Source organism: Cucumis sativus, unplaced genomic scaffold, assembly GCF_000004075.3.
Source record: "Cucumis sativus cultivar 9930 unplaced genomic scaffold, Cucumber_9930_V3 scaffold69, whole genome shotgun sequence".
Taxonomy (NCBI): Eukaryota; Viridiplantae; Streptophyta; class Magnoliopsida; order Cucurbitales; family Cucurbitaceae; genus Cucumis; species Cucumis sativus.
In genome coordinates, this window is record NW_022279561.1 from 104,583 (window position 1) to 128,928 (window position 24,346).

Sequence of the window (24,346 nt, forward strand, 5' to 3'; positions counted from 1 at the left end):
ACTAGAAAAATCTAATGACCATTTTACCCTTGGACTAAGTTAGTGGGAAAATCCAACATTTTGTTGGATAATCCCACTAACTCTTAGTGGGATATGTGGCTATATGAGATATAGACACCTAGCCCACTAAGTTCCACTAATTGTTAGTGGAATATTAGGTGTTGAGATTTGGCAATTGAATTGCATGCATTTTTGCATGTAATTAGGCTATAAATAGAGATGTTTTCAAATGTTGAAGGACTTTTGCCTCTTTTATCATTTTCATCATCTCAACAAAAGAAAAAAGAAAGCTTCCAATCTCATTTTATCTCCATTATTTTCTACACCAAAATTGGGTCCCACAACCCGGTTCTTTGTCCAGAGGATAGCAGTTGAGTACTAGTGGTGGTCTCGGGTAGAATTGGTAAGAAGACATCAAACCTTTTGAAAGCTTCAAAGGTAATACTTCTTAAAACCCTAATTTGATTAGTTTATGGTTACATGTTAATTGTGGCAATTAGGGTAGAAATTCGATTCTTTTTCCGCTGTGCATGACTTAGTTCTATCAAGGACGTGGATGAAGGATTGTGATTGGCTTCTAGCCTAGCTCAACCCACATGATGGATGGCTCTATGTGCACATAGGAGCGTGGATATGGCGGTTGCTACTGCGGTAGGTACTAAGTATGCATGAGCTCAGTTTGACCACGTGTTTTCCTGTCGATATGGATCGCGTGTGAACTATTCTCGACCGTGTATTTAGTATTCTATCATGCTTGGATTGGATGCAGGTTGCTACTGTGGCAGATACTAAATATGCGTGAGCTTAGTCTAGTCGCGTGTTTATTTGTGGATATGGATATCGTGTGAGCTATTATCGGTCGTGTATTTAGTATTCTACCATGGTTGGTTGGATGGATGTCGCTATTGTGGCAAGTACTAAATGTACTCGAGCTTGTTTTGCCACGTGATTTTTCTTGATCGTTTGCGAGCTATTATTATCTCGACCGTATATTTAGGCGCTCTGCTATGGCCGACCCTCATATGGTACTGGTTTGTTGGCAAATACATGCGATTTATCGTAATATGTGATAGTGACGTTTCAATTATTAATTCATTATCGATTCCTTATTTAAACAGTTGTTAGAGTATGTTTACGAGCTTTAATTCTAAAAGAAATAGAGAAAAACAGTTTCAATGTATATACTTAAGTTTTATATATATTGTAGCATGGGGTGGTTAGAAGTAGCGATTGTAACATTATGGCATGTATTTGAGAGATCTCTTAGTGGACTGTAATTCCTCTGTAACTAAATTCCTTGTTTGGATATAAACTCTTATTGAGACTCTAGACTAGCTTGGATGAGTGTGTATGAGACGCACTCAATGCGGTTATGAGTCTGAAGATTATAATTAAGTATAGAATTCTCTTTTAAACTCTTTTATCACTTTCTCTACCTTCAATGTCAAACCACTCACTTTCTCTCTCATTCCTCTCTATTTTTCCCATTCACCATCAGTATATACCCACAAACAAGCTCTAATTTACAGTGTTAAAATAATTTAATTTTGATTAATGAATTCATTTTAAAACAAAAACATGAAAATCAAATCTAAAATATAAACAAACCTCTGCTCCTTCATTGTCCGCCATTAACTCATCTTCTTCTAAATTCCTCTTAGCATTTGATCCTAATATATTATTGAAGAGATGTCTTGTTTGATGATACATTTTTTTGCAAAACCCCCATTGAAATAAACTAATGAATTCTTAACCCTACCTGTTCAATTTTTTCTAAATTTCTCCTTCATATATTCCTCACCAATTTCCTAATTTTCTCAACCCATCTCCTCCTCTCCATTTTCTCTTCTTTTTTTTTTCCATCCAAACACAATTTTTCTCTTGACAATCTGAAATACCAATTCCAAATAAACTTATCTCATAATTGTAATTATAAAAAAAAGCAATAAAACATATCTATAACCACAAACTTCATCTCTTTTATAATATATCAAAAACTACCGAGGGAGATTGACCAAACACACATGTGACAAAACTGCTCGCAACTTGAATAATAATGTGATATATTCACAAAATTTCTTCTACACGGTAGGATTATATGATAAATGTAAAACGCATAAATAATTATGTGAATAAACACAAAAGGCGTAAATAAATTTATTGATCTCGTTGTTGAAAATAATGACGAAAGAAGCACCCAACGACACATAAGGTAGAACCTTTGTATAAAGAAACAACAAATTATATTGAATGAAGAAAATGAAAGGGAATTTAGATTTTGCTTTCTAAAATGTTAATTAATCAAATCATTTATAGTTGATCCCACCATTTTCCAGCTGTCAACTTTAAATCCATGGTCAATTATCAAGCGCCTAGTTTGGACTTGAGTTTTTCTGCAATACAAACACAAAAAAAATCAAAATAACTCACACAAGAAAACAAAAAAAGATTAAAAGAAATAAAAGTTGGAAGAAATAAACAACTAAATCTAATTTTCGTTAAATTTTGACACATGAAATTTTTGCCTCGCAACTAAAACTGACCACACACAATAAAATTAACTATTGTCTTGATATAACAAAAAAAAAAAAAAAAAAAAAAAAACCATTTCTCCAGAGATTGAAGACAATACCAACAACTTCATTTTTCATGCAATCTTTATCACATATAGGATCACACAAATCGTTAGCAACGCCTTTTGTCGTGCATGTTTTCTTGCACGTTTCTACACATGATTTGTATTGAGGCTCTAGATTGGATATTTCGTTAAACAAAGTATTAGATTTCCTCTCAATCTCAGCATCCCTTTCAGCGGTCATGTGTGCCTTAGAGAATTGCAGTGATCCCACCACAACAATGGACATAAAGAAAACAATCGTAATGGTTTTTGCCATTTTTTAGTTTTATCTTTTAGTAATTAAGCCTACTTTTTTCCCTTATGGCTTTATCGTATGAGAAAACGAGGGAAGACCATTTTATAGCAATTTTCGTTGTTAAATTTAGATCATTGAGCGAAAAGTAGGTTTTTATCTCTCTATAAATATTTGTAACAAGTGGTGAATATTTGTTTGTTCTCTAAAAACCAGTTTTTGTTCCTTAATTAACACGTGAATAGAGGAAGAAATGGTAACGATAGCAAATAAAATGTCGGTGTTGACTAAATATGGTGTCTCAATTTAAAGGAGATCAATCAAAATAATGAAAACATATGTAGCTTAGATCGAGTGTGTAAACTCAAAGGTAAGGTTGACATTAATTTTATGGTTTCACGAACAAATAATTGATGTGGATAAATTAGCTTTACCAAACAATAAAATTATACTAATTATTTCGAAGCAGTCTTAATTATGTTGTAAAAAAACAGAAAAGAAAGAAAGAAAGAAAAAGGCGTGGTTTAATAGAGAGTGCAACGAGTCAATTATATAGAATTTAAACACCCATGACAAAAATAATCATAAACATACCTCAAACCCCCTATTTATTGAAGGCATTAATATGATTTAAATTTGACACAAAATAAAATACAAAAAAGTATCATTCCTCTTCTCAGCACTTCAAACACTCAACACACATACACACATATAGGCTGCAACATATAATTATTAACACAAAAACCCACAAACATTGTTTTATTTAAAAAGATAACTTTGGTTTTCAAGGAGCGACACCATGAAGCTTAGTTTATATCGGTCCCAATACAATGGACATCAATAATCGTGGCTTCTTTCGGTTTGAAGTCAATGAGTTTTAAGCAAATTTGGCAAATTAACTTGGATTTGAATTTTATAGCGATATCAAATTCTTTTAGAATATCATCCCTAAAATCATGACTAACATAAATTCAATATTTTCAAATTATTTATAGTCATCAATATTTATTTTATGAGTTGAATTGAAAATTTGCGTTGAAATATCTCCAAATTTTCAATTTAGAATTATATTCATCCCTAAAATCGTGCATTTAACATAATAACAACTTGAAATTAAGATTTTTATGGGACGTTGTTTTTTTAATTACATTAATATTTAATTTTATTTTCATTTGGCAGGATATTTCTGGGTTTGCCTACGACTTTCTTTTACGGTTGAGTTGCTTTTCTTTTACTGTTATCATTTAGCGTTATGTGTCATGGCACTACAACGTGTGAAGACTACGTTCGATGGAAGATGGATTGGAATTTTCCAATATATTGACTACCACGTGGTTGATGTAAATGTTCCATGTTCATCTTCGTATTAAGAATTTATACAATGCATTCAAGGTAGACTTTTCCAATCTTCAGATCTTTCTGTATATCGGTTGACTCTTTATTTAGTACGGATGCAACAATTCAAACCTTGGCTTGTTGGAATTGTTGAAGAAATAGACATGTATTGGCTTAAATATTTTTTCGAATTTTTCCAATAATGATTTAGTGGTTGTCGCCACGTGCCCGAGATGACGCGGAGCGACCGATGTCCTCAAAAGAGTTAGTTTTTTTTAAAAAAGAAAAACAGTCGCCACCAATCTTTTTTACGGTGTGATTGGACATCAAAATAAAGTAAACAGTTTTAAAAATATGGTCTGCGAAAAATAGAGATGAGTTCGGGAGTCATTTGTGTGTGAGGAAGGTATTAGCACCCCACAACACCCATTTAGAAAACGGTGGCAAATTTCAAATCTCGAATTGAAAATAATTTTTTATTTATTTTAAAACTAATGTCTTATTTTACCCCTCATTACTCCAATATTTAAGCAATGATCTCATAAAATAAGGAATAATATTCCCTTAATTAGTCGGTATATTGAAGGAAACTTCTCACCTTAAGAAAAAGAAAAATTATTACAATTTCTCAAAGTATATCATGGGCTAGTCTTCGAATAAAGATTTTTTTAAAATATTGATTAAATCCATTTTTTCTTGAGATCAAATTTCAGACTCCCAAAGATATTGATCCCTCACCTTAAGAATTCTAGGAAATCGGACTCCCAAATTTCCTAGATTCCTTCATAGTATTTTTCTGTTAGCGAAATAAAAGTGTGTTGCTAAAAAAATTGATTAGGATGACTTATGAAGTATAAATTTATATTTTAAACTTTTTTCTAAAAATAAATTAAAAATGATAGTTTCAAAGTAAAAATTTATAAACGGCTAAAGAAGAAAATTTAAGAAATGATTCAAAATTAGGTCAATAGGAAATAATGCGCAATGAAATCAAATGTATTATACAACGAATTAAGCAAGTAAGATAAGATTTTGTTTTTTAAAAAAATATTGGGAATCAAATCTTGGACTCCCAAAGAAACGATTCCCTCACCTCAAGAATTTAGAAATAACGAATTCCAGATATTTTTAATTGCATCGTCGAATTTCTTTTAGAATGGTAAAATGTAAAGATAAATATGATGTAAGAAAAAAGAACAATTAACTGATATAAAATACCGTGGCAATATTGGTAAGCATAAAAGAAATATTCATGAATTAATATTACATGATAAAAATATTGTGCATGCAAGAAAAATATGTTAAAATAAATAAGAAAATAAATAAAAACCATCACCAACCAAAAAAGGATAGAAGAAAGAAAGGAAGTTTTTTAAAAAAAAATTAAAAATGATAGTTTCAAAGTAAAAATTTATTAAAACTGTCAAGTATAACAAAACTGCAGGGTCAAGTAAGGTTGTTTTTGTAGTAGTGCCATTACATTTTAATGTCAGATTTGAATTTTGGAAGAGGTCAAGCCGCTGTCTAGCCCACTTGAATTGAAATAGTGTTTGAGAAAGCTTTGGATCAATTTTGTTGAGATTTTGCAAGTACGTAAGATTGTATTTAATCCCTATCAATTGTTGGTTTCAAATTGTGGATGCTCAATTTGTTTTGGATGTTAGGGTTGAGTTTCAAGGGACTAAAAACCATATTGTCCTACGGTTTAAAGCGTAAATTTATGGTGCCTTCAATTGTGATACTTAATTGGAGTTGGAAGTGACTTTTCGACTTAAGGTTGGCTTAAGTTGCGGGTACCCCCATTGTGTAAAAATTTTGTATTTGAAGGCTTGAGGGATGTAGGATAAAATCTATGCTAAAAATAAGGCATCTTGGGAGTAGTTCAATTTGAGGAGTGGAGGATCAGGGTCACTGAAACATAAAATAGCTTGAGTTGATATTATAGAACGCTTTGGGGATAGTTATGTCATGATCTGAACATGTGAGGATAACTTAGTGGCCTCATAAATCATTGTTTTCATATCAATCTGAAGTAGGGAAAGCTTATGATCGTGGAGAATTTAGTCGTTGACTGGGAGTGGGTTATTTTCAAGTATTTTCTTATTAATCTATGTATGCTATTATAGTATGCCATGATTTCAAAAAATTCCAATATGAGTGTTTCTTGAACTACATGTTAGAAATAATTTTAAAATATGACTTTTGGTTTCCATGTACTCTTATATTTTGGAGCGAACCCGAACTTATTAATCATGATTTAAATGACAACTGGTTTAAAAGGATACCCCTTGATCTGTAATTAAACTTGGATGGTTTGAATGGCCTCTTCTAAAAGTATGTGTCTGATCTTTCAGGACTGAAAACGACTTTACGAAAATGTATTTCTGACCATGATTGACTTTTAAACATGAAATATGTGATCTAATGAATGTTGGTGATTTACCCATAAGTTATGCAAATGTGTTTTGGTAGCGCCACACCTATGGTTGTTAGGGGATTTCAAGGCTGAAATAGGTCGTGGCCAGAGATTCAGGAGCCTGAGAATAGGTGAGGACGTGGATGAAGGATTGTGATTGGCTTCTAGCCTAGCTCAACCCACATGATGGATGGCTCTATGTGCACATAGGAGCGTAGATATGGGGTTGCTACTACGGTAGGTACTAAGATGCATGAGCTCAGTTTGACCACGTGTTTTCTATCGATATTGGATCGCGTCGTGAACTATTCTCGACCGTGTATTTAGTATTCTATCATGCTTGGATTGGATGCAGGTTGCTACTGTGGCAGATACTAAATATGCGTGAGCTTAGTCTAGTCGCGTGTTTATTTGTGGATTATGGATATCGTGTGAGCTATTATCGGTCGTGTATTTAGTATTCTACCATGGTTGGTTGGATGGATGTCGCTATTGTGGCAAGTACTAAATGTACTCGAGCTTGTTTTGCCACGTGATTTTTCTTGATCGTTTGCGAGCTATTATTATCTCGACCGTATATTTAGGCGCTCTGCTATGGCCGACCCTCATATGGTACTGGTTTGTTGGCAAATACTTGCGATTTATCGTAATATGTGATAGTGACGTTTCAATTATTAATTCATTATCGATTCCTTATTTAAACAGTTGTTAGAGTATGTTTACGAGCTTTAATTCTAAAAGAAATAGAGAAAAACAGTTTCAATGTATATACTTAAGTTTTATATATATTGCACATGGGGTGGTTAGAAGTAGCGATTGTAAATTATGGCATGTATTTGAGAGATCTCTTAGTGGACTGTAATTCCTCTGTAACTAAATTCCTTGTTTGGATATAAACTCTTATTGAGACTCTAGACTAGCTTGGATGAGTGTGTATGAGACGCACTCAATGCGGTTATGAGTCTGAAGATTATAATTAAGTATAGAATTCTCTTTTAAACTCTTTTATCACTTTCTCTACCTTCAATGTCAAACCACTCACTTTCTCTCTCATTCCTCTCTATTTTTCCCATTCACCATCAGTATATACCCACAAACAAGCTCTAATTTACAGTGTTAAAATAATTTAATTTTGATTAATGAATTCATTTTAAAACAAAAACATGAAAATCAAATCTAAAATATAAACAAACCTCTGCTCCTTCATTGTCCGCCATTAACTCATCTTCTTCTAAATTCCTCTTAGCATTTGATCCTAATATATTATTGAAGAGATGTCTTGTTTGATGATACATTTTTTTGCAAAACCCCCAATAATAAACTAATGAATTCTTAACCCTACCTGTTCAATTTTTTCTAAATTTCTCCCTTCATATATTCCTCACCAATTTCCTAATTTTCTCAACCCATCTCCTCCTCTCCATTTTCTCTTCTTTTTTTTTCCATCCAAACACAATTTTTCTCTTGACAATCTGAAATACCAATTCAAAATAAACTTATCTCATAATTGTAATTATAAAAAAAAGCAATAAAACATATCTATAACCACAAACTTCATCTCTTTTATAATATATCAAAAACTACCGAGGGAGATTGACCAAACACACATGTGACAAAACTGCTCGCAACTTGAATAATAATGTGATATATTCACAAAATTTCTTCTACACGGTAGGATTATATGATAAATGTAAAACGCATAAATAATTATGTGAATAAACACAAAAGGCGTTAATAAACTTTATTGATCTCGTTGTTGAAAATAATGACGAAAGAAGCACCCAACGACACATAAGGTAGAACCTTTGTATAAAGAAACAACAAATTATATTGAATGAAGAAAATGAAAGGGAATTTAGATTTTCCTTTCTAAAATGTTAATTAATCAAATCATTTATAGTTGATCCCACCATTTTCCAGCTGTCAACTTTAAATTCCTGGTCAATTATCAAGCGCCTAGTTTGGACTTGAGTTTTTCTGCAGTACAAACACATAAAAAATCAAAAACTACCACACAAGAAAACAAAAAAAGATTAAAAGAAATAAAAGTTGGAAGAAATAAACAACTAAATTTAATTTTCGTTAAATTTTGACACATGAAATTTTTGCCTCGCAACTAAAACTGACCACACACAATAAAATTAACTATTGTCTTGATATAACAAAAAAAAAAAAAAAAAACCATTTCTCCAGAGATTGAAGACAATACCAACAACTTCATTTTTCATGCAATCTTTATCACATATAGGATCACACAAATCGTTAGCAACGCCTTTTGTCGTGCATGTTTTCTTGCACGTTTCTACACATGATTTGTATTGAGGCTCTAGATTGGATATTTCGTTAAACAAAGTATTAGATTTCCTCTCAATCTCAGCATCCCTTTCAGCGGTCATGTGTGCCTTAGAGAATTGCAGTGATCCCACCACAACAATGGACATAAAGAAAACAATCGTAATGGTTTTTGCCATTTTTTAGTTTTATCTTTTAGTAATTAAGCCTACTTTTTTCCCTTATGGCTTTATCGTATGAGAAAACGAGGGAAGACCATTTTATAGCAATTTTCGTTGTTAAATTTAGATCATTGAGCGAAAAGTAGGTTTTTATCTCTCTATAAATATTTGTAACAAGTGGTGAATATTTGTTTGTTCTCTAAAAACCAGTTTTTGTTCCTTAATTAACACGTGAATAGAGGAAGAAATGGTAACGATAGCAAATAAAATGTCGGTGTTGACTAAATATGGTGTCTCAATTTAAAGGAGATCAATCAAAATAATGAAAACATATGTAGCTTAGATCGAGTGTGTAAACTCAAAGGTAAGGTTGACATTAATTTTATGGTTTCACGAACAAATAATTGATGTGGATAAATTAGCTTTACCAAACAATAAAATTATACTAATTATTTCGAAGCAGTCTTAATTATGTTGTAAAAAAACAGAAAAGAAAGAAAGAAAGAAAAAAGGCGTGGTTTAATAGAGAGTGCAACGAGTCAATTATATAGAATTTAAACACCCATGACAAAAATAATCATAAACATACCTCAAACCCCCTATTTATTGAAGGCATTAATATGATTTAAATTTGACACAAAATAAAATACAAAAAAGTATCATTCCTCTTCTCAGCACTTCAAACACTCAACACACATACACACATATAGGCTGCAACATATAATTATTAACACAAAAACCCACAAACATTGTTTTATTTAAAAAGATAACTTTGGTTTTCAAGGAGCGACACCATGAAGCTTAGTTTATATCGGTCCCAATACAATGGACATCAATAATCGTGGCTTCTTTCGGTTTGAAGTCAATGAGTTTTAAGCAAATTTGGCAAATTAACTTGGATTTGAATTTTATAGCGATATCAAATTCTTTTAGAATATCATCCCCTAAAATCAGTATTTTCAAATTATTTATAGTCATAAATATTTATTTTATGAGTTGAATTGAAAAGTTACATTGAAATATCTTCAAATTTTGAATTTAGAATTATATTCTTTCCTAAAATCGTGCATTTAACGTAATAACCACTAGAAATCAAGTTTGTATCATCCTATAATTATGCATTTAAAGTGTACACCATTTATTTTAAGAAAATTTTGAATTGTTAATTTTATTTACAACAAAACTTGAATTTAGAAGTCCATGTTAAATATACATCACATATATTGATGTATATATAAGATAAAGATGATATATTATATAAATTATCTTGTTGATGATGAATGTATCAAATATATATTCTGGTTTATTTCTATAATATTCAAATACATAGTGTGATATAGATATATATATTATATACTTTGTTTTCTCTTTCAAACTTATTATTGTTTTCATTTATAACAGCAGCCATTTTTAGATAAACAATAAAATATTTTGGACTATGATCTTCACACTAAATTCGTCTGACATTCTATTGGTTTTACAAAAATAAAGTGGTCGATCGAAAAAATATTTGCAAAAAGCATAGAGATTTTTTGTCCTATTAGGATTCACTCTTCTCTAAATACTGAATACACACTTGTATAGATTCAATCTTCTTCAAAGACTAAATATATTGATGTGGCGAGCATTGTATCAGTTGATCGGTGAAACCATTTTTTATTCGTTATTTTTTTGTGTTACCTCCCTCTTCCCTTCATTGACAAAAACGTTTCATTTTTCATTTTTTTTTAAAAAAAATTATTAGAAGATTTTTGCTAGTTTCTTTTTGGGTTTTGCCATTGTTTTCTGAATCTTTTCTTGATCTTCTTCCCTTTTTTTTTTTTTTTTTTTTTTGTGTTTGTAGCTTCAATAGCTCGATCACTTCCTCCTCGATCCTCTTCATTTTTCGCTTTGCTAAAAAATGTCTCGTACGTCCTTTAACGATGGGGTTTTACTCCATTTCACTTTTCTTGTGTTCGTTTTGAGCACATCAATTTATCCCAGAAAAAAAAATAATAATAAGGAAGAAGAAGCAGCAGGAGGAATGAAACAGACGGCCAAAACAAAATAAAACGAAAGCAAATTTGATCCTTCCTTTAGTACTACTGAATTATTAGGAAGAGGGAAAACAAAATTAAATAATAATGATAAAGAATAAAAAAATGGTTTCACCTTTCAACCGCGAGGTGTCTGCCACATCAACCATATTTAGTCTTTGAAGAAGACTGAATATATAAGTTTATTCAATCTTCTAAAGACTTAATCTCTAGGTAATAAGAAGAAAAAAAATCTCCATGCTTTGTTGATGCTTATCAGCCAGTCTATTTTCACAATATATATAAAGAAAGAAATTATAAACAAATGCATGTAAAATTAGATGCACCCAATTATTTATGCTACAGTATATTGTGTAGAAAGTGTTTAGATTATATAGAACGTGAAGTAGAGTAAATTAGAAAGAAAAGAAATATAGAAATAGTACGATAGAGACGATGATGACCCAGGAACAAATTAACAAAAACAATCAATCAAATTGGTCAAACTTTATTATTTAACGCGCTTATTTTTTTATAAATAATAATAAATAAATAAATAAAAAGAGTTTCCACGAGTGAAGGCACTCCCACGTGTTAAAACCATTGCCATTGTCTTCGAAACGCGGCGACGTCGTCGTCTTCGTACATTTCCCTAATTCTTTTTAAGCTTTATAATTCTCTTCTCCGTTCTCCCAATAATCCCTCCCCCCACGTGCGCACCTCCTTAAATCCCGCATTTTTCTTTTTCTTTTTCCTTTTCAATATTCATTCATCTTCTCAACCAAATTAGGCCGATGATAATTTAGAAATTTAATGGAAACAATTACAAGTGTGTGAAGTTAATAAATCGATACAACCTCAAATTTTAGAAATATCATGATTAGGTCAACGTTTCAATTGTGGTATGTGATGGATGAATATTGTAATATTTTATGTGAATAAAGTTAAATAAGTAGCAATGTTTCCCTCTCACTTCTATTTGTTTTATGCATTTTTTTATACATTCATATTCCAAATTTTCAAGGAAGATAGTGGTAAATAAATTATGATATTGTAAATTAAAAAAATATTAAACATGTTTATTTTCATATATAATGAAATGATCTAACATATTTATGAATATAGTAAAATACCATCATACTAATGTATCTAAATTTGTCACGCTAGTTATATTTTTAAATTTTAATTTAAAAATACTTTGTACATCATAAGATCATTGCACATTTCTTTGTATAGTTTATTCAATGACACATTGTCATCGAGAGCTTAAGCTCAACTGCCACCCAACACCTAACATCTTTATGTACTAAAAATTAAGAGATGTCAAAACCTTTTTTAAAAGTTATTATTATTGTTATATGATTAAGATAACATTAGACATGAACAATTTGTTAGAAACATGAACATAATACAACTAACACAAATTTTCATTATTAAATTAATCTCAACATATAACGTTTAATCTTCTACCCACTTATTATAAAAAATAAACAAAACATTAAAAAAAAGGAGCTTAAAATGTATACAATTACAAGAAATTTAATTAGTTGATATTTTAATTGTTGAACAACTAATACCAAAATAAATTTAACTCAACTAAGACAGATTTGAGGAAAACTATTTTAGGGTCAAAACATTGAGATACCAATAAATGACCATTTAATAAGATAAAAATTATATATTTTTTCTTTTAATAAAAACGAGACGACATTAAAAATTAAAATATATATTCAACCAATTTTCTTTTATTAATCCAAAAAGGAAAAGAGGAAAAAGAAAAAAAAAAAAGAAAATTAACCAATTCACACGGACGACACTCTGTCTCTTGTTTTTATATCCCAATTCACATTTAAACAGAGACAAAAAAACAAAAAACCAAAAGAAGAAAAAAAAAGAAAAACAGAGAGGAAAACACAATCAATCAATTTGTTTGAAGAAGCATGGGGAAATCGGAATCGGCCAAAGAATGTAAGAGACACCCAAATCACAATCTCTTACCCGGAATTTGCCCTTCTTGTCTTCGAGAAAAGCTTCAACAATTTCATCAATCTCCCAACTATTCCGATTCTCAATCAACTTTCTCTTCCCCTTCTTCTTCTTCCTCCGATTTTTTCTTCTCCGCCGATTCCTCTCGCCGCCACCGCCGCCACCACCGTCGTAACGCCTCCGAGTTCGTCACTGGGTCGATGGCGGTTGACTTGTTAGCGGACAAGCTGAAGAAGACCGGTTCCATTAGGATCTCTACCGATGGCGGCACCGGCGCTGGCGTTAAAGGAAAGAAAAACTTGGGTTTTGGTCAAGGTTGTTGCTCCGCCCAAAAGCTCTGTATTTTAGTTGATTTATCATTGTATGAGATTTTATTTAGTAAATGAATTAGAATTTTTCTTTTTTGTTCTTTAATCATTCACAATTTCTTTGAATTTACATTATTCTTTTATATATATATGTATATATATACACATAGACGAAGAAGAAGAGTTTGTTCTTGCAATTAATTCAAAAAAAAGAAAAAGAAAAAAGAGATGAATCCCAATGGAGAAGGTTTGGTTTGTCGAACAAAGGGTACGAAGGAGTCAAACATCTTATTAATGCAAATTCACCTAATTTCCCCACTTATTGCTTTATGAATTAGGAAAATCAAGACTCAATTGTTAATATATTATGGAGACCTGCAAAATAAAATAAAGACAAACTTGAAAATTGGAAAATTGGAAAATGAGGGGTCATCTTGATATATATATATATATATATATTCTCATTAGAAAAACCATTTTTTTCTATTTATCAAATGTGTGATTTAGATTCGTGAGTGGCTTCTTGGTGACCTTTTATGTGTATGGATAAAAATTCTCTAACAATGTATTATATATATAGAAAACATAACCATTGTTTTTTGTGAGCACAGAAATCATGAGATAAACGATAGATTGCACGATGTCAATAATGTGCAACTAGATGAATGATTTTGTTGTTAGATCGTGATATTTTTATACCTGGATGATTTAAATCATATTCATATACAAAAAGTTACACTACTTTATAATTGTGTTATCCTATTGACATGAATAGTTACAATATAGAATTATTTGAAAATGTGAGAGCAAATTAGGAATGTAAAGATTTCTATATATATATATATTAAAGATAAAGGATGAGTAAGATTTCATATGAGAAGGAGTAAAGAACTACCAAATGTTAGTAATTTTTAAAATCTTTAAACATGTCCATTGAAAAGGGGAAACTGTCCATCTTATCTTCCTTTCTTGTGACTTTAAACAAGAGCTTATACTTCTTAAAAGAAAGAGATCTTGAGTGGTCAACCTATGAGGCCTCTTCAAAGCACAAGTGGGCTTATGGTTAGCCCAATAGTTCGTCATAATAAGCCCGAAAGGTCACGATAGGCTAGCCGCTACCTCTTGCTCACATGAGTGTGGGTCGTATTTTAATCGATCTAATCACTCCTTTTATTACGTCATGTTTGATAGTAAATGAGTTTTGTTGTTTTTGAAATTACTACAAAACTATTATACGAAAAATCTGGTTGAAAATGTAAAATTAAACATCAAGTTTATTTTGAATTTTTAATTAATCAACTATATATTAACCTTATTTTTAAACCAAAGTAAGTTAAAAAAAAAAAAACACTAATGATTTAATTTTCTTTTTCTTTTGTAGGTATGTAATAAGATTACGTATACTCCTCGGTAATATCTTCTTTTATCAATAAAAAATACTTTGAATTAATATATATTAATATGGGTCCAAATTATTGGAATTGAATAACAAAATAATTAGTCATTGGTAATGGAAGCCACCAAAATGGACCCAATCTAATAATGGATATTTTTTTTACTTACTCCAACAACTCCAAGTTATGAGATCCTCTTCAACAACATCAAAGATTTTCCCTTCACATGTAAGCTTTGGACTTTGGGCTTACAAGGTTTCTTTCACAAGCAATTTTAAAAGATATATACAATTAACCACTTATTCATAAAAATTAAACATATTCATGTGTATATCATAATGTTAAATCTTAGATCGTTGTATTGAGAATTTACAGAATTATATTAAGCAAAGTCAAATATTCACGAGAGCGACACAGTCTTAATACAAGTGTAACTTTACATTCTTGTAGATATTTTCAAGTAAGAAAGTTTGTGAGGATAGTGATCAATATGATTTTATGTATCATGAAATAATACTACGATACAAGTATTCTTGTTAAAAATCTATAACATGATCTCAACTTAGATTATATGATATTGCTTTGAATAATGTATGAGGAAGAATTTTGGAGATTAATGATGAGAATTTTGGGAGATTAGTGATGTAGGATAATTTGGGATAGGAGATCGATATCAAACAGACAATTCTTGTGTACGCTTACCATTCACACCAAGACAATACTCTCATCTACCAAACTATTCTCTATTCTTTAGCAACATTTTCTTTAGTAGTGGAACTATCTTTGTTAAATGAAAACTTCGATAAGCAAATAATTATCATTTTATTCTATACATGCATTCTCACATTGCTTAGATAGAAATGTGGAGTCTCATTTATAAATTTATATCATTCATGGATTTGGGCCCTAAGGGCACTCAAGTTTTGAATGGGGTGAGGAGATTGATAGGCAAATGTAGGTTTGTCAATATCTCCAAATGTTTTTGGTAAATTAAACTTTCCAAAATCAAAACCGTTTCAAAATAAATGTATTTATCAATCAGTTTTGCAATCTCTCCTCGAACGACGATTTCGTTCAATTATCTTTCACTATAACATGAGAGAATTTCAATTAGTTTCAGGTGGGGCAATCGTGGGTCGATGGTGCAATCTAAACTATATGCACAAAGAGCAGAGCTGCAAAACATCTTAAAGAGAGTGAAATCCATGACTCAGTCACTTTCTAACCAGTTTCGTATTGACCAGGCAACTTGACAAGTTGTCGTTCTGAGCAATAGGCAACTCTTCCATAGGCGAGTTGATCACTTGGTGACTTAACCATTACAGAGTTGAACGAAGAAGGTGTTCTTACCAGGCGAGATACCAACAAACCATTACGCAAGTTGAACGAAGGTGTTCTTACCAGACGAGATACCAACACATTATGCGAGATACAAGGCAAGGAAGCACGCGTTCTACCTAGGTGTTTTGTCTAGGCATCAAAAGTTTCTCAACGCATCACTTCTTCTAGGCTTTGCTACAGCAATCTTCATAAGTTTAAACATATATGAAATAAACTCTTTCAAAAAGTTTATTTTAGACATATATATCTTGCTTCATTACTTTTTCTTTTTTTTTTTGCCTATAACTCACACCTTCCAAAAGTAGCTCAAAACAAACATCCAAATTGAGCATATATGTGTAATATATTGAAGTGTGTATAGAAGGTTGTTTTTCAACATCATTATGATTAGATAAGGCCCTCTCATTCTTTTAGAGTTGGGATGAATGAAGGCTCCAAAATTTTCATACTCTTTTTTGACTCTCAAATTGATAAAAAAAGAGAGTAAAGATATGGGAATTTGGAAGATTCTCAACCTCAAATGAGAATCAATGGCTTCCATTATTCCCACTTTCCTCTTCGTGAAAGGCCATAGGATCCTTCATTTGGCATCTCATTGCTTTTTGGTTCTCATCCACTCTTTTTCTTTTCCAAAGTTCAACTCTTTAGGCTCCTCTTCATTTGTTTCTCTTTCACACACAATCATTATGCCACACGTGGCTTCAACTTCATCTTCCTCCACTTTGCCAACTTCTTTATCAACTTCTTTATTTAAGCATTTGCTAAAGCCATGTTTTTATGTCATTTTCTTTGTCATAATAAACTCTCTTTACCTTTTATACCAACCTACCATAAACTTAATTCTTTAAAGTTATGAGTTTTGAATCTACGATCTCACTTCTACTACTAAAAAAAAGACACTTTTCTTTTACGACCTTTATATATGTATATGTTACTTGATTATTAGTAGGTACCTATAGCGATAATTCCTTGAAATTATTACTAAATTTTGTTTCTGGTATAATGGTTGTATCTACTTTCAAACCTCAGGGTTCTAGGTTCAAATTTTTGTCTTTCTACATCTACATTTTTTATATATAGTGTCCTCTACCTATGATTTCTGGATCTGCCACTGTTTCAATCCGTCTCTTAAAACCTAGATCACCAAATTTGATCCCAATATCATTGACCTACTCGAAACCTACTAGTCTAATTTTTCAAATACAACTATGATGGATCATCTCGAGCAAAATAAACTCACACAATATTTTAACAAGTGATTGCACAAATTTAACCAATTTAGTATTGAGTCAATTGATTGTATTTTTATTGATAGAATAACTCGATATATTTAATTAAGACTTAAAAGATATATATCTTGACCAAAAGATCATCGTAGGTTTTATAATCCTTTAAATCTAACGTACTTTTAAAGATATCTATTAAAAGAAATTATTTTTAGCACTGTTGCATGACAAAAGAATATATAAATATGTAATACACATCATAGTTATAGTGTTTTTAGTTTAGAATTGATATTAAGTATTAACAATAACACTAAGTATGTGATTTAAGGAAGGTTTCCTCTTTCAAAATAAAATAAAATAATACATATTATTCCAAACTTAGATTTGATCTTTAAACCTTCATAACCGCTAAATATTTTAGACCTACAATTTTTTATTAAAAAGAAAAATTATTGTAAATGATTATAAGGTGTACTATATATGCTAAAAATATCATAATCTTCGAAAACTACCGTTAAGCTCCAAATTGAGATAAATTACTATATGTGTCAATCATGACACAACACACACAACACATTTATAAATATTTTGATTTATTTTACTATATTTAAAAACAATTCATTCACGGCTTATTCGGTAACCCAACTTTTGTTTTTTAGTTTTCAAAGAATAAGTGTGTTTAGTAACTAATTCACTTTTTTTGTTTTTAAAACAAGAATGATTTTTTTTCAATTATGAAAGAAAACTAAAAATGAAAAAAAAAAGACTTTATTTGTAAATAGGTTATCAAATATATATGGTTAAATTAAAAACACAATTTAAAAAAAGAACAAAATCTAAAAATTATAGACTTAGAATTTTTTTTCTCAAAAACTCACTTTTATAAAATGGTTTAAAATATACTTATTTTGATTTGAGTAAATATTGAAAAAAAAAAGTAAATAACAAAAGATAAAATGGCTTTTATTAAGAAAAATAGAACAAAGCATAATTGGAAACTTAAACATTAATGAAATGGAATTAGGTAAAGAATTAAAATGTTTATTAAGCATAGAAGGGAATAATATTATTGGTGTAATTAAGAATGTGAAATAGATAGAGAGAGTGATTAGTGATTATAATTTAAGAGAGAGAGGAGAGATGTCCCACAAAATGGTAACAAAATTGGGAGAGTAGAGAAAAAGCTTCCATAAATAAAGTGTGCAAAACCAAATGACTCTCCATCAATTTCAAACCTCATCCACCATTCATTTTGTTTTTATATCATTCAAATCTAACACGTTATTAAATTACCTAACTTCACATCTAATGAATTAACCTAATTGGATTCACTTTGATTGTATTTAATTAAAACGCATGAATTTTATCAAATTTAACATTATTGTTATATACTAAACTATGGTAGTTTATGATTATAAATAACAGTAATAATTGTCAAAAAAATGAATGTGTCACATGAGATCAAGTATAAAGTTGAGGTAAACGTGGCTTACGTTTCTATTGATATCTAAATGTTTATATATTTCTATGATTTTGATATCGACATTTCTATTATATCATACAACAAAATAACGAAACATACTAATTGTTTACTAATATAAATATAATAATAAAAATGTTAATTTTTTAACTATTCATAACATGGCTTGTTATTACAATTTACACCTTTTTATTAAAAAAATCCATTAAACCAATATTTTAATTATATTTTTGTTAGCACTTGAAATTGACATTTTAAATATAAGGATGATATATTTTTTTCTTTTACTCTTAGATAAACTTCTAAAGAATATTATCTTTTTATTATAAAATTTTTCAAACGAGGTATTCAAATTTTTCTTAAATTAAATACACGTAGCCTTTAAATTTATATTCATCTCCAAATACATATACGAATAATTAAACTACGATTACAATACTTGAATAGTCTCTCGTTTTTTTTTTATAGTACGCATTAGAAGGATATTTCTTTTCCATTTTTTTTTGACAAAATGATAGTCATGACCTACCTTATGTTCACATTGGAAGGAGATGATGAACTTTGTTGATGGTATCTTAATGGGATTAGTGATGTGCCCAAAAGAACCTCTCCCTTTTCCCTTCATCCAAAGTCAACCTATGATAATTATTTGTCTTAACAAAGCCACAATTATTGAATATACACTCACACACACATTGGGATTATTATTGTATAATAGTTACAAAATAGTTTTGGCTATATTCACTTTTTAAAATTTTAGAATTTTCTCTTCTTGCTTATATCTTTTAATCTCATATACCAAACATTATTACTAAAATATATTCCTTATTTTTCTTTCCTTTTTCAAATTTTCTCATTCTCCATTTTTGTTTCCTTTAGGTTTCATATATGTGTTGTGGGGATTTTGCTAGCATGTGTGGGATAGGTGAATTGTACGTGTGAGTGGGGTTGCATAGACTCGAGATAACAAAAGAAAATCACGATGGATCGAGGGTTAGATTTATCATTGTGAAAGAGAAAAATTAACGAGCTAATAGTGAGAGAGAGAAGATTATGAGTAAGGAAAGATGAGGAGGCCTAATTTGCTTGTGTGTTGTTTCGTTTGGTATTTTTACCCGAATATATATGACATAACTGGGAGAAGGATAAAAATTTTATATTTTAGAAAGTTGGTTAAACGTCGTTTTAGTTCAATATTTTAATTTTGGACTATCGTAACAATTATTCTTTTCTAATGCATATTAACTATTCTAACATTTCTTTATGAACCATCGACCAACATGTTGATTCAACATCAAATATCCCTTTGATAGAATATTATCTTCATGTCTGTTACCCAACATCTTGATTCAACATCGAATATGGTTTAATTGATTGATTTATGCGTAAATCAAGTAATTCCAATTTATACTTTTCATATAAAAACAAACATTTCAAACTATAATAAGATCACTAAACATATATATAACATAATGTTGGAGACGTGCTCGTGGTAAATATCAACGACATCATGCTAAAAATACTTAAAACCACACGGGTAGCCAAGAACTTCACACAATCAATTATTTGATCCCAACTTTTCTCATGGATACTCACATTAGAAATTCAAACAAAAAACAAATCATATTCAAACTTTAGTCGATATCATCAACAAAAATACTACCGACTAGTTCTCACTTAATTATTATAATCCATCAAAATATCGACAAATACTTTAAAATACATACATATATATACCTCGTCACACACTGACACACATGTAAAAAAGTTAATGTCAAACCTATGTAATATATGTTCATGAATTCTTTCCATAATCAAATCAAAATGACCCCAAATGTATCATTAATTGAAACATTTTTTTCCCTTAATTACATTATTAAATTAATTTGTTCAAAACTAGCCAATATTGATAATTAGTTTTAAAAGTATATAATATAGTTATTGCTCAACTTTAGCCTAACATGAACAGTTCATTTTTCCTTTTAATTTCCTTTATTTCTCCTCTCTTTCAATTATTGTATTCTCTCGTCAACAACTATACCAACTGTTTTGTACCATATGCCCACCAATCAGTTTATTTATTTTTTTCATTTTTCAAATTTGCTGTCAACCCATGAGACCATAAATCAACCACTCATATCATAATATAATATATATCATAATGTATTTATTTGATTGTATTTCATTATATTTTGTATATATATCATATCGTCCAAGATGCTTTCTATCATATTTTTGTTGTATTTAATTCGATTTGGTTCTTCCAAAAAAATAATTTGAAAGAAAACAACTACGACCATTGTTATTGTTACAATCCCTATTGCATGCATATGTATGATCAATTTTTCACTTTATTTTAATTAATGTAAATATAGATATCTAATGAAGATGATCAAAGTATTCATATTATGGACGTGTTTGGGAGCTCTTCTAAGTCCAACTTAATATAGATATATGATTGGAAGTTTTAAGTTTTCATCGTCCAAGAACGTAGTGTAGAATTGCACAAGAGATTCATGTGATATGAAATTGTTAGCAAAGTGAAAAGATCTAGAAAGCCCTCATCCTCTATTTACAACTTCTATGATATATATACTTCTCATCTTTCTTTTTTTCTTAAAAAGGAATTGATTATAGTGTTTAATTCTCTTGATCAATCTTAGGGTTGTTTCTAGTATATATGAAGATAGTGCAACCACTGTATTTCCAACACATACAAAGTTCATCAATGAAAAGCCCTTCAATGAGCCTTGGAGCTGATTGAAAAGAAGATGATGCAATGCAATAATGGGTTGAGTCTTCCACAAGTATTTGCAACTTCAATCAAGATTCAAATCGGTCATCTCAAATTCAATAGTTTCTCCTCGTGGAAAACTCCAATAAAACCCTTGCAAGCTCAACACCCATGCGACAATGATCGAGAAAATCATAAAGGGTTAGGTTTACAATTCAATATATTGTAGATGAGAGACATGATAACACTAATGTATTGTAGTTAACTTGCAAATAACAACAATATTTCTTTATTTTGTGCGTCTCATTCAAAAATTTTACCTCTTCTTTCTTTTGATCTTGAGTTTAGTTGAAAAGAAGTATCCAAGAAAAGCCAAACCATAGTATCTAACAACCCATTTGCTAATACATTTCTATATTAAGAAAATTTTCACCATAATACCATCAACCATACTCTTAAGGTAATTGCAATATTTTTGAGTGGTTGCATAACTACCTTTTTAATTATTTGAGTTACATTTAATAAATTAAAATCAACAAAAAAAGGCCCAATTCTCAAAATAATTAAGATTGTCTTTTTTGGTAGCATTAATTTCTCCCCTAACCATAGGAATGTCTACCTCTGCCAGCTGCAAAGAATCCAAGTCCTTTTATTCACATTAATTCATCTAAGCATTCATTTCTATATGTTTCATTTGAACTTTAAATATAAAAAGACAAAATTACAGTTTCTCCCCTAACATTCAAAATAATAACAATAATAATATTAGAAAATGAAAAGCCTAAAAACACTTTACAAAACTACTAGGCCTTTTTATCTTTAATGTTGGAGGAAATTTTGTGAAAAGAAGCAGTGTGATTTGATTTCAAATGTTTTAATATAAAGTCATAATGTGTGATTTGATTTCAAATGTTTTAATATAAAGTCATAATGTGTGATTTATTGTAATTAAGGTCATATATTGATATCTTAATCAATCACAAGAAAGTAGTTAATGATAAAATGCTCTTTAATTAGTATCATGCACTACTATACCCTATGTGATAGTTGAAGTTGGATCAGTTGCCTAAATTTGTTATATTAATAAATTGAATTCAATCGTACAAAATTTAAAGATCGAGTAAGTTACGTATAGTGTTTGTTGTTCAAATTATCATAAAGAAGGATAGTTCCAAATTAGCTTGGTCTCACTATTTTTCATAATTCTCCTATTGTACTTATAGTAATGTAATTTTAAACGACAACGTTAATGGTATCTTAGGACAAAATTTTGGAAATTGTTCAAAAGTATATAAAAGAACGGGTGCATATATTAAAAACCCAATTTAAAACTCTAAACGAATAATTGTATCGATCTAAATCCTCAACTTTCACAGCTGTGTATCCAAATATATAAAACATAAATGGTTTTTTTTTTTTTTTTTTGTTCTTCCTACGCTCTCTTGTAATTGGGGATTTAAATTGATACACTACACTTATCAAAATTCAGAGATTAATTTAATATAACTACTAGTTTGGAGTTTAAATTGTACAACTTTAAAAGTTTAGAGTTTAAATTGATACCATTATTAATTTATATAATTTAAATTAATCTGACCTTCAAAGTTTAGAGTTTAAATTGATACTTCCCTTAAAAAGCTAGTGAATCATCTCACATAATTTTCAAATGCAATCGAATTGATCCCCTTAGCGATTTTCAATCAAATTGTGTTTGTTGATTAAAAATTTGACTATAAACACCCCCACGTTTCGTTACAATTGTAAAACACAAATCATAACACAACAACAAATTTAATCAAATGAGTCCACCTTTAAAATGAGTATTTAAGAAAAATAAAGAAGAGCTTAAAATGGTTAAGAAAAAAATAAACAAGTAGGAGAAATCAGTAGTAGTCAAATATTTAGTTGCATCTAAAATATCCACCCTACCTAACAATTGTATACAACACACACACTTTTAAGTCACGTCCTCCACTATGTAATTGTTGTCTACTCACAATTGGATTATTTTATAATTAATTCACACTTATAAAATAAAGAACACATCTCATGAAATTGGGTTTCCTAATCTCGTGGAAATAATTTCTTAATCATACTCATTCCCACATCAAATTTTAATTTAATACCACTTCTTTACTATATATTAATTTAATATTTTATCTCCCACCATTCTCACTTTCACCTAATTATTTCTCATTAAAATATGCTCCACTTTCTTCTCTATTTTCTACTCATCAAACCAAATTCCCCATATTAACAACACAAACAATGTTCATAATTAATACTCGGAGAAGGAAAAAAAAACAAAAAAACGATATTGATTAATGTTTATTTTGGGTTTCACTTTATCTTAATGAGTTATGGAACTTTTCATTTTTTGTTTCTAATAATCTGTAAAATTTCAAATTTCTCCAACGGATGTGACACATTTAACATATATTATGTGTGGTGTGTGTATATATAAAGAATTATAGTAAACAAAAATAGACTTTATGTTGCCTCTTTTTTACTATGGTTTCATATCATTTATTTTGTCCTATATTTTTTTTTATTGTCTATCTGTTATGTTATATTTGAAGATGTAGAAACAATTAATACTATGTATTTTTTTTTTTTATATCTTAGTGTAAGTATGTATTTAATAAAGTAACATTAAAAAAAAAAAAATAGGAACCGTCATTATTTATTTAGAAAAAGAAAAAGAAAAGAAAAGAAAGAGAAGAGAGAGAGAGAAGAGAGAGAGAGAAGGGAAATGGTGACCCAATGTAATGAAATTGAGTGAAGAGAG

At 29.8% G+C, this 24,346-nt stretch overlaps 1 protein-coding gene and 2 long non-coding RNA genes across 3 annotated transcripts; 1 reads left to right on the plus strand and 2 right to left on the minus strand.

Annotated features, from left to right (window-relative positions):
• Positions 1-2,143: 2,143 nt before the first annotated feature.
• LOC116406163 lies at positions 2,144-2,959 on the minus strand. The gene is made up of 2 exons (XR_004219179.1): positions 2,633-2,959; positions 2,144-2,393 (listed from the first exon to the last, which is right to left on the minus strand). It is a non-coding gene; the product is annotated as an uncharacterized LOC116406163 (long non-coding RNA).
• Positions 2,960-8,337: 5,378 nt separating this feature from the next.
• On the minus strand, positions 8,338-9,157 carry LOC116406157. The gene is made up of 2 exons (XR_004219177.1): positions 8,831-9,157; positions 8,338-8,598 (listed from the first exon to the last, which is right to left on the minus strand). It is a non-coding gene; the product is annotated as an uncharacterized LOC116406157 (long non-coding RNA).
• Positions 9,158-12,961: 3,804 nt separating this feature from the next.
• On the plus strand, positions 12,962-13,509 carry LOC105435176. Its single transcript, XM_011654815.2, has one exon. It carries the CDS (start codon positions 13,030-13,032, stop codon positions 13,459-13,461), a length of 432 nt encoding a protein of 143 aa, XP_011653117.2. The 5' UTR covers positions 12,962-13,029; the 3' UTR covers positions 13,462-13,509.
• Positions 13,510-24,346: the final 10,837 nt, after the last annotated feature.

Coding starts and splice junctions, on each gene's coding strand:
- LOC105435176 (XM_011654815.2), top strand. CDS start 13,030: ATGGGGAAATCGGAATCGGCCAAAGAATGTAAGAGACACCCAAATCAC.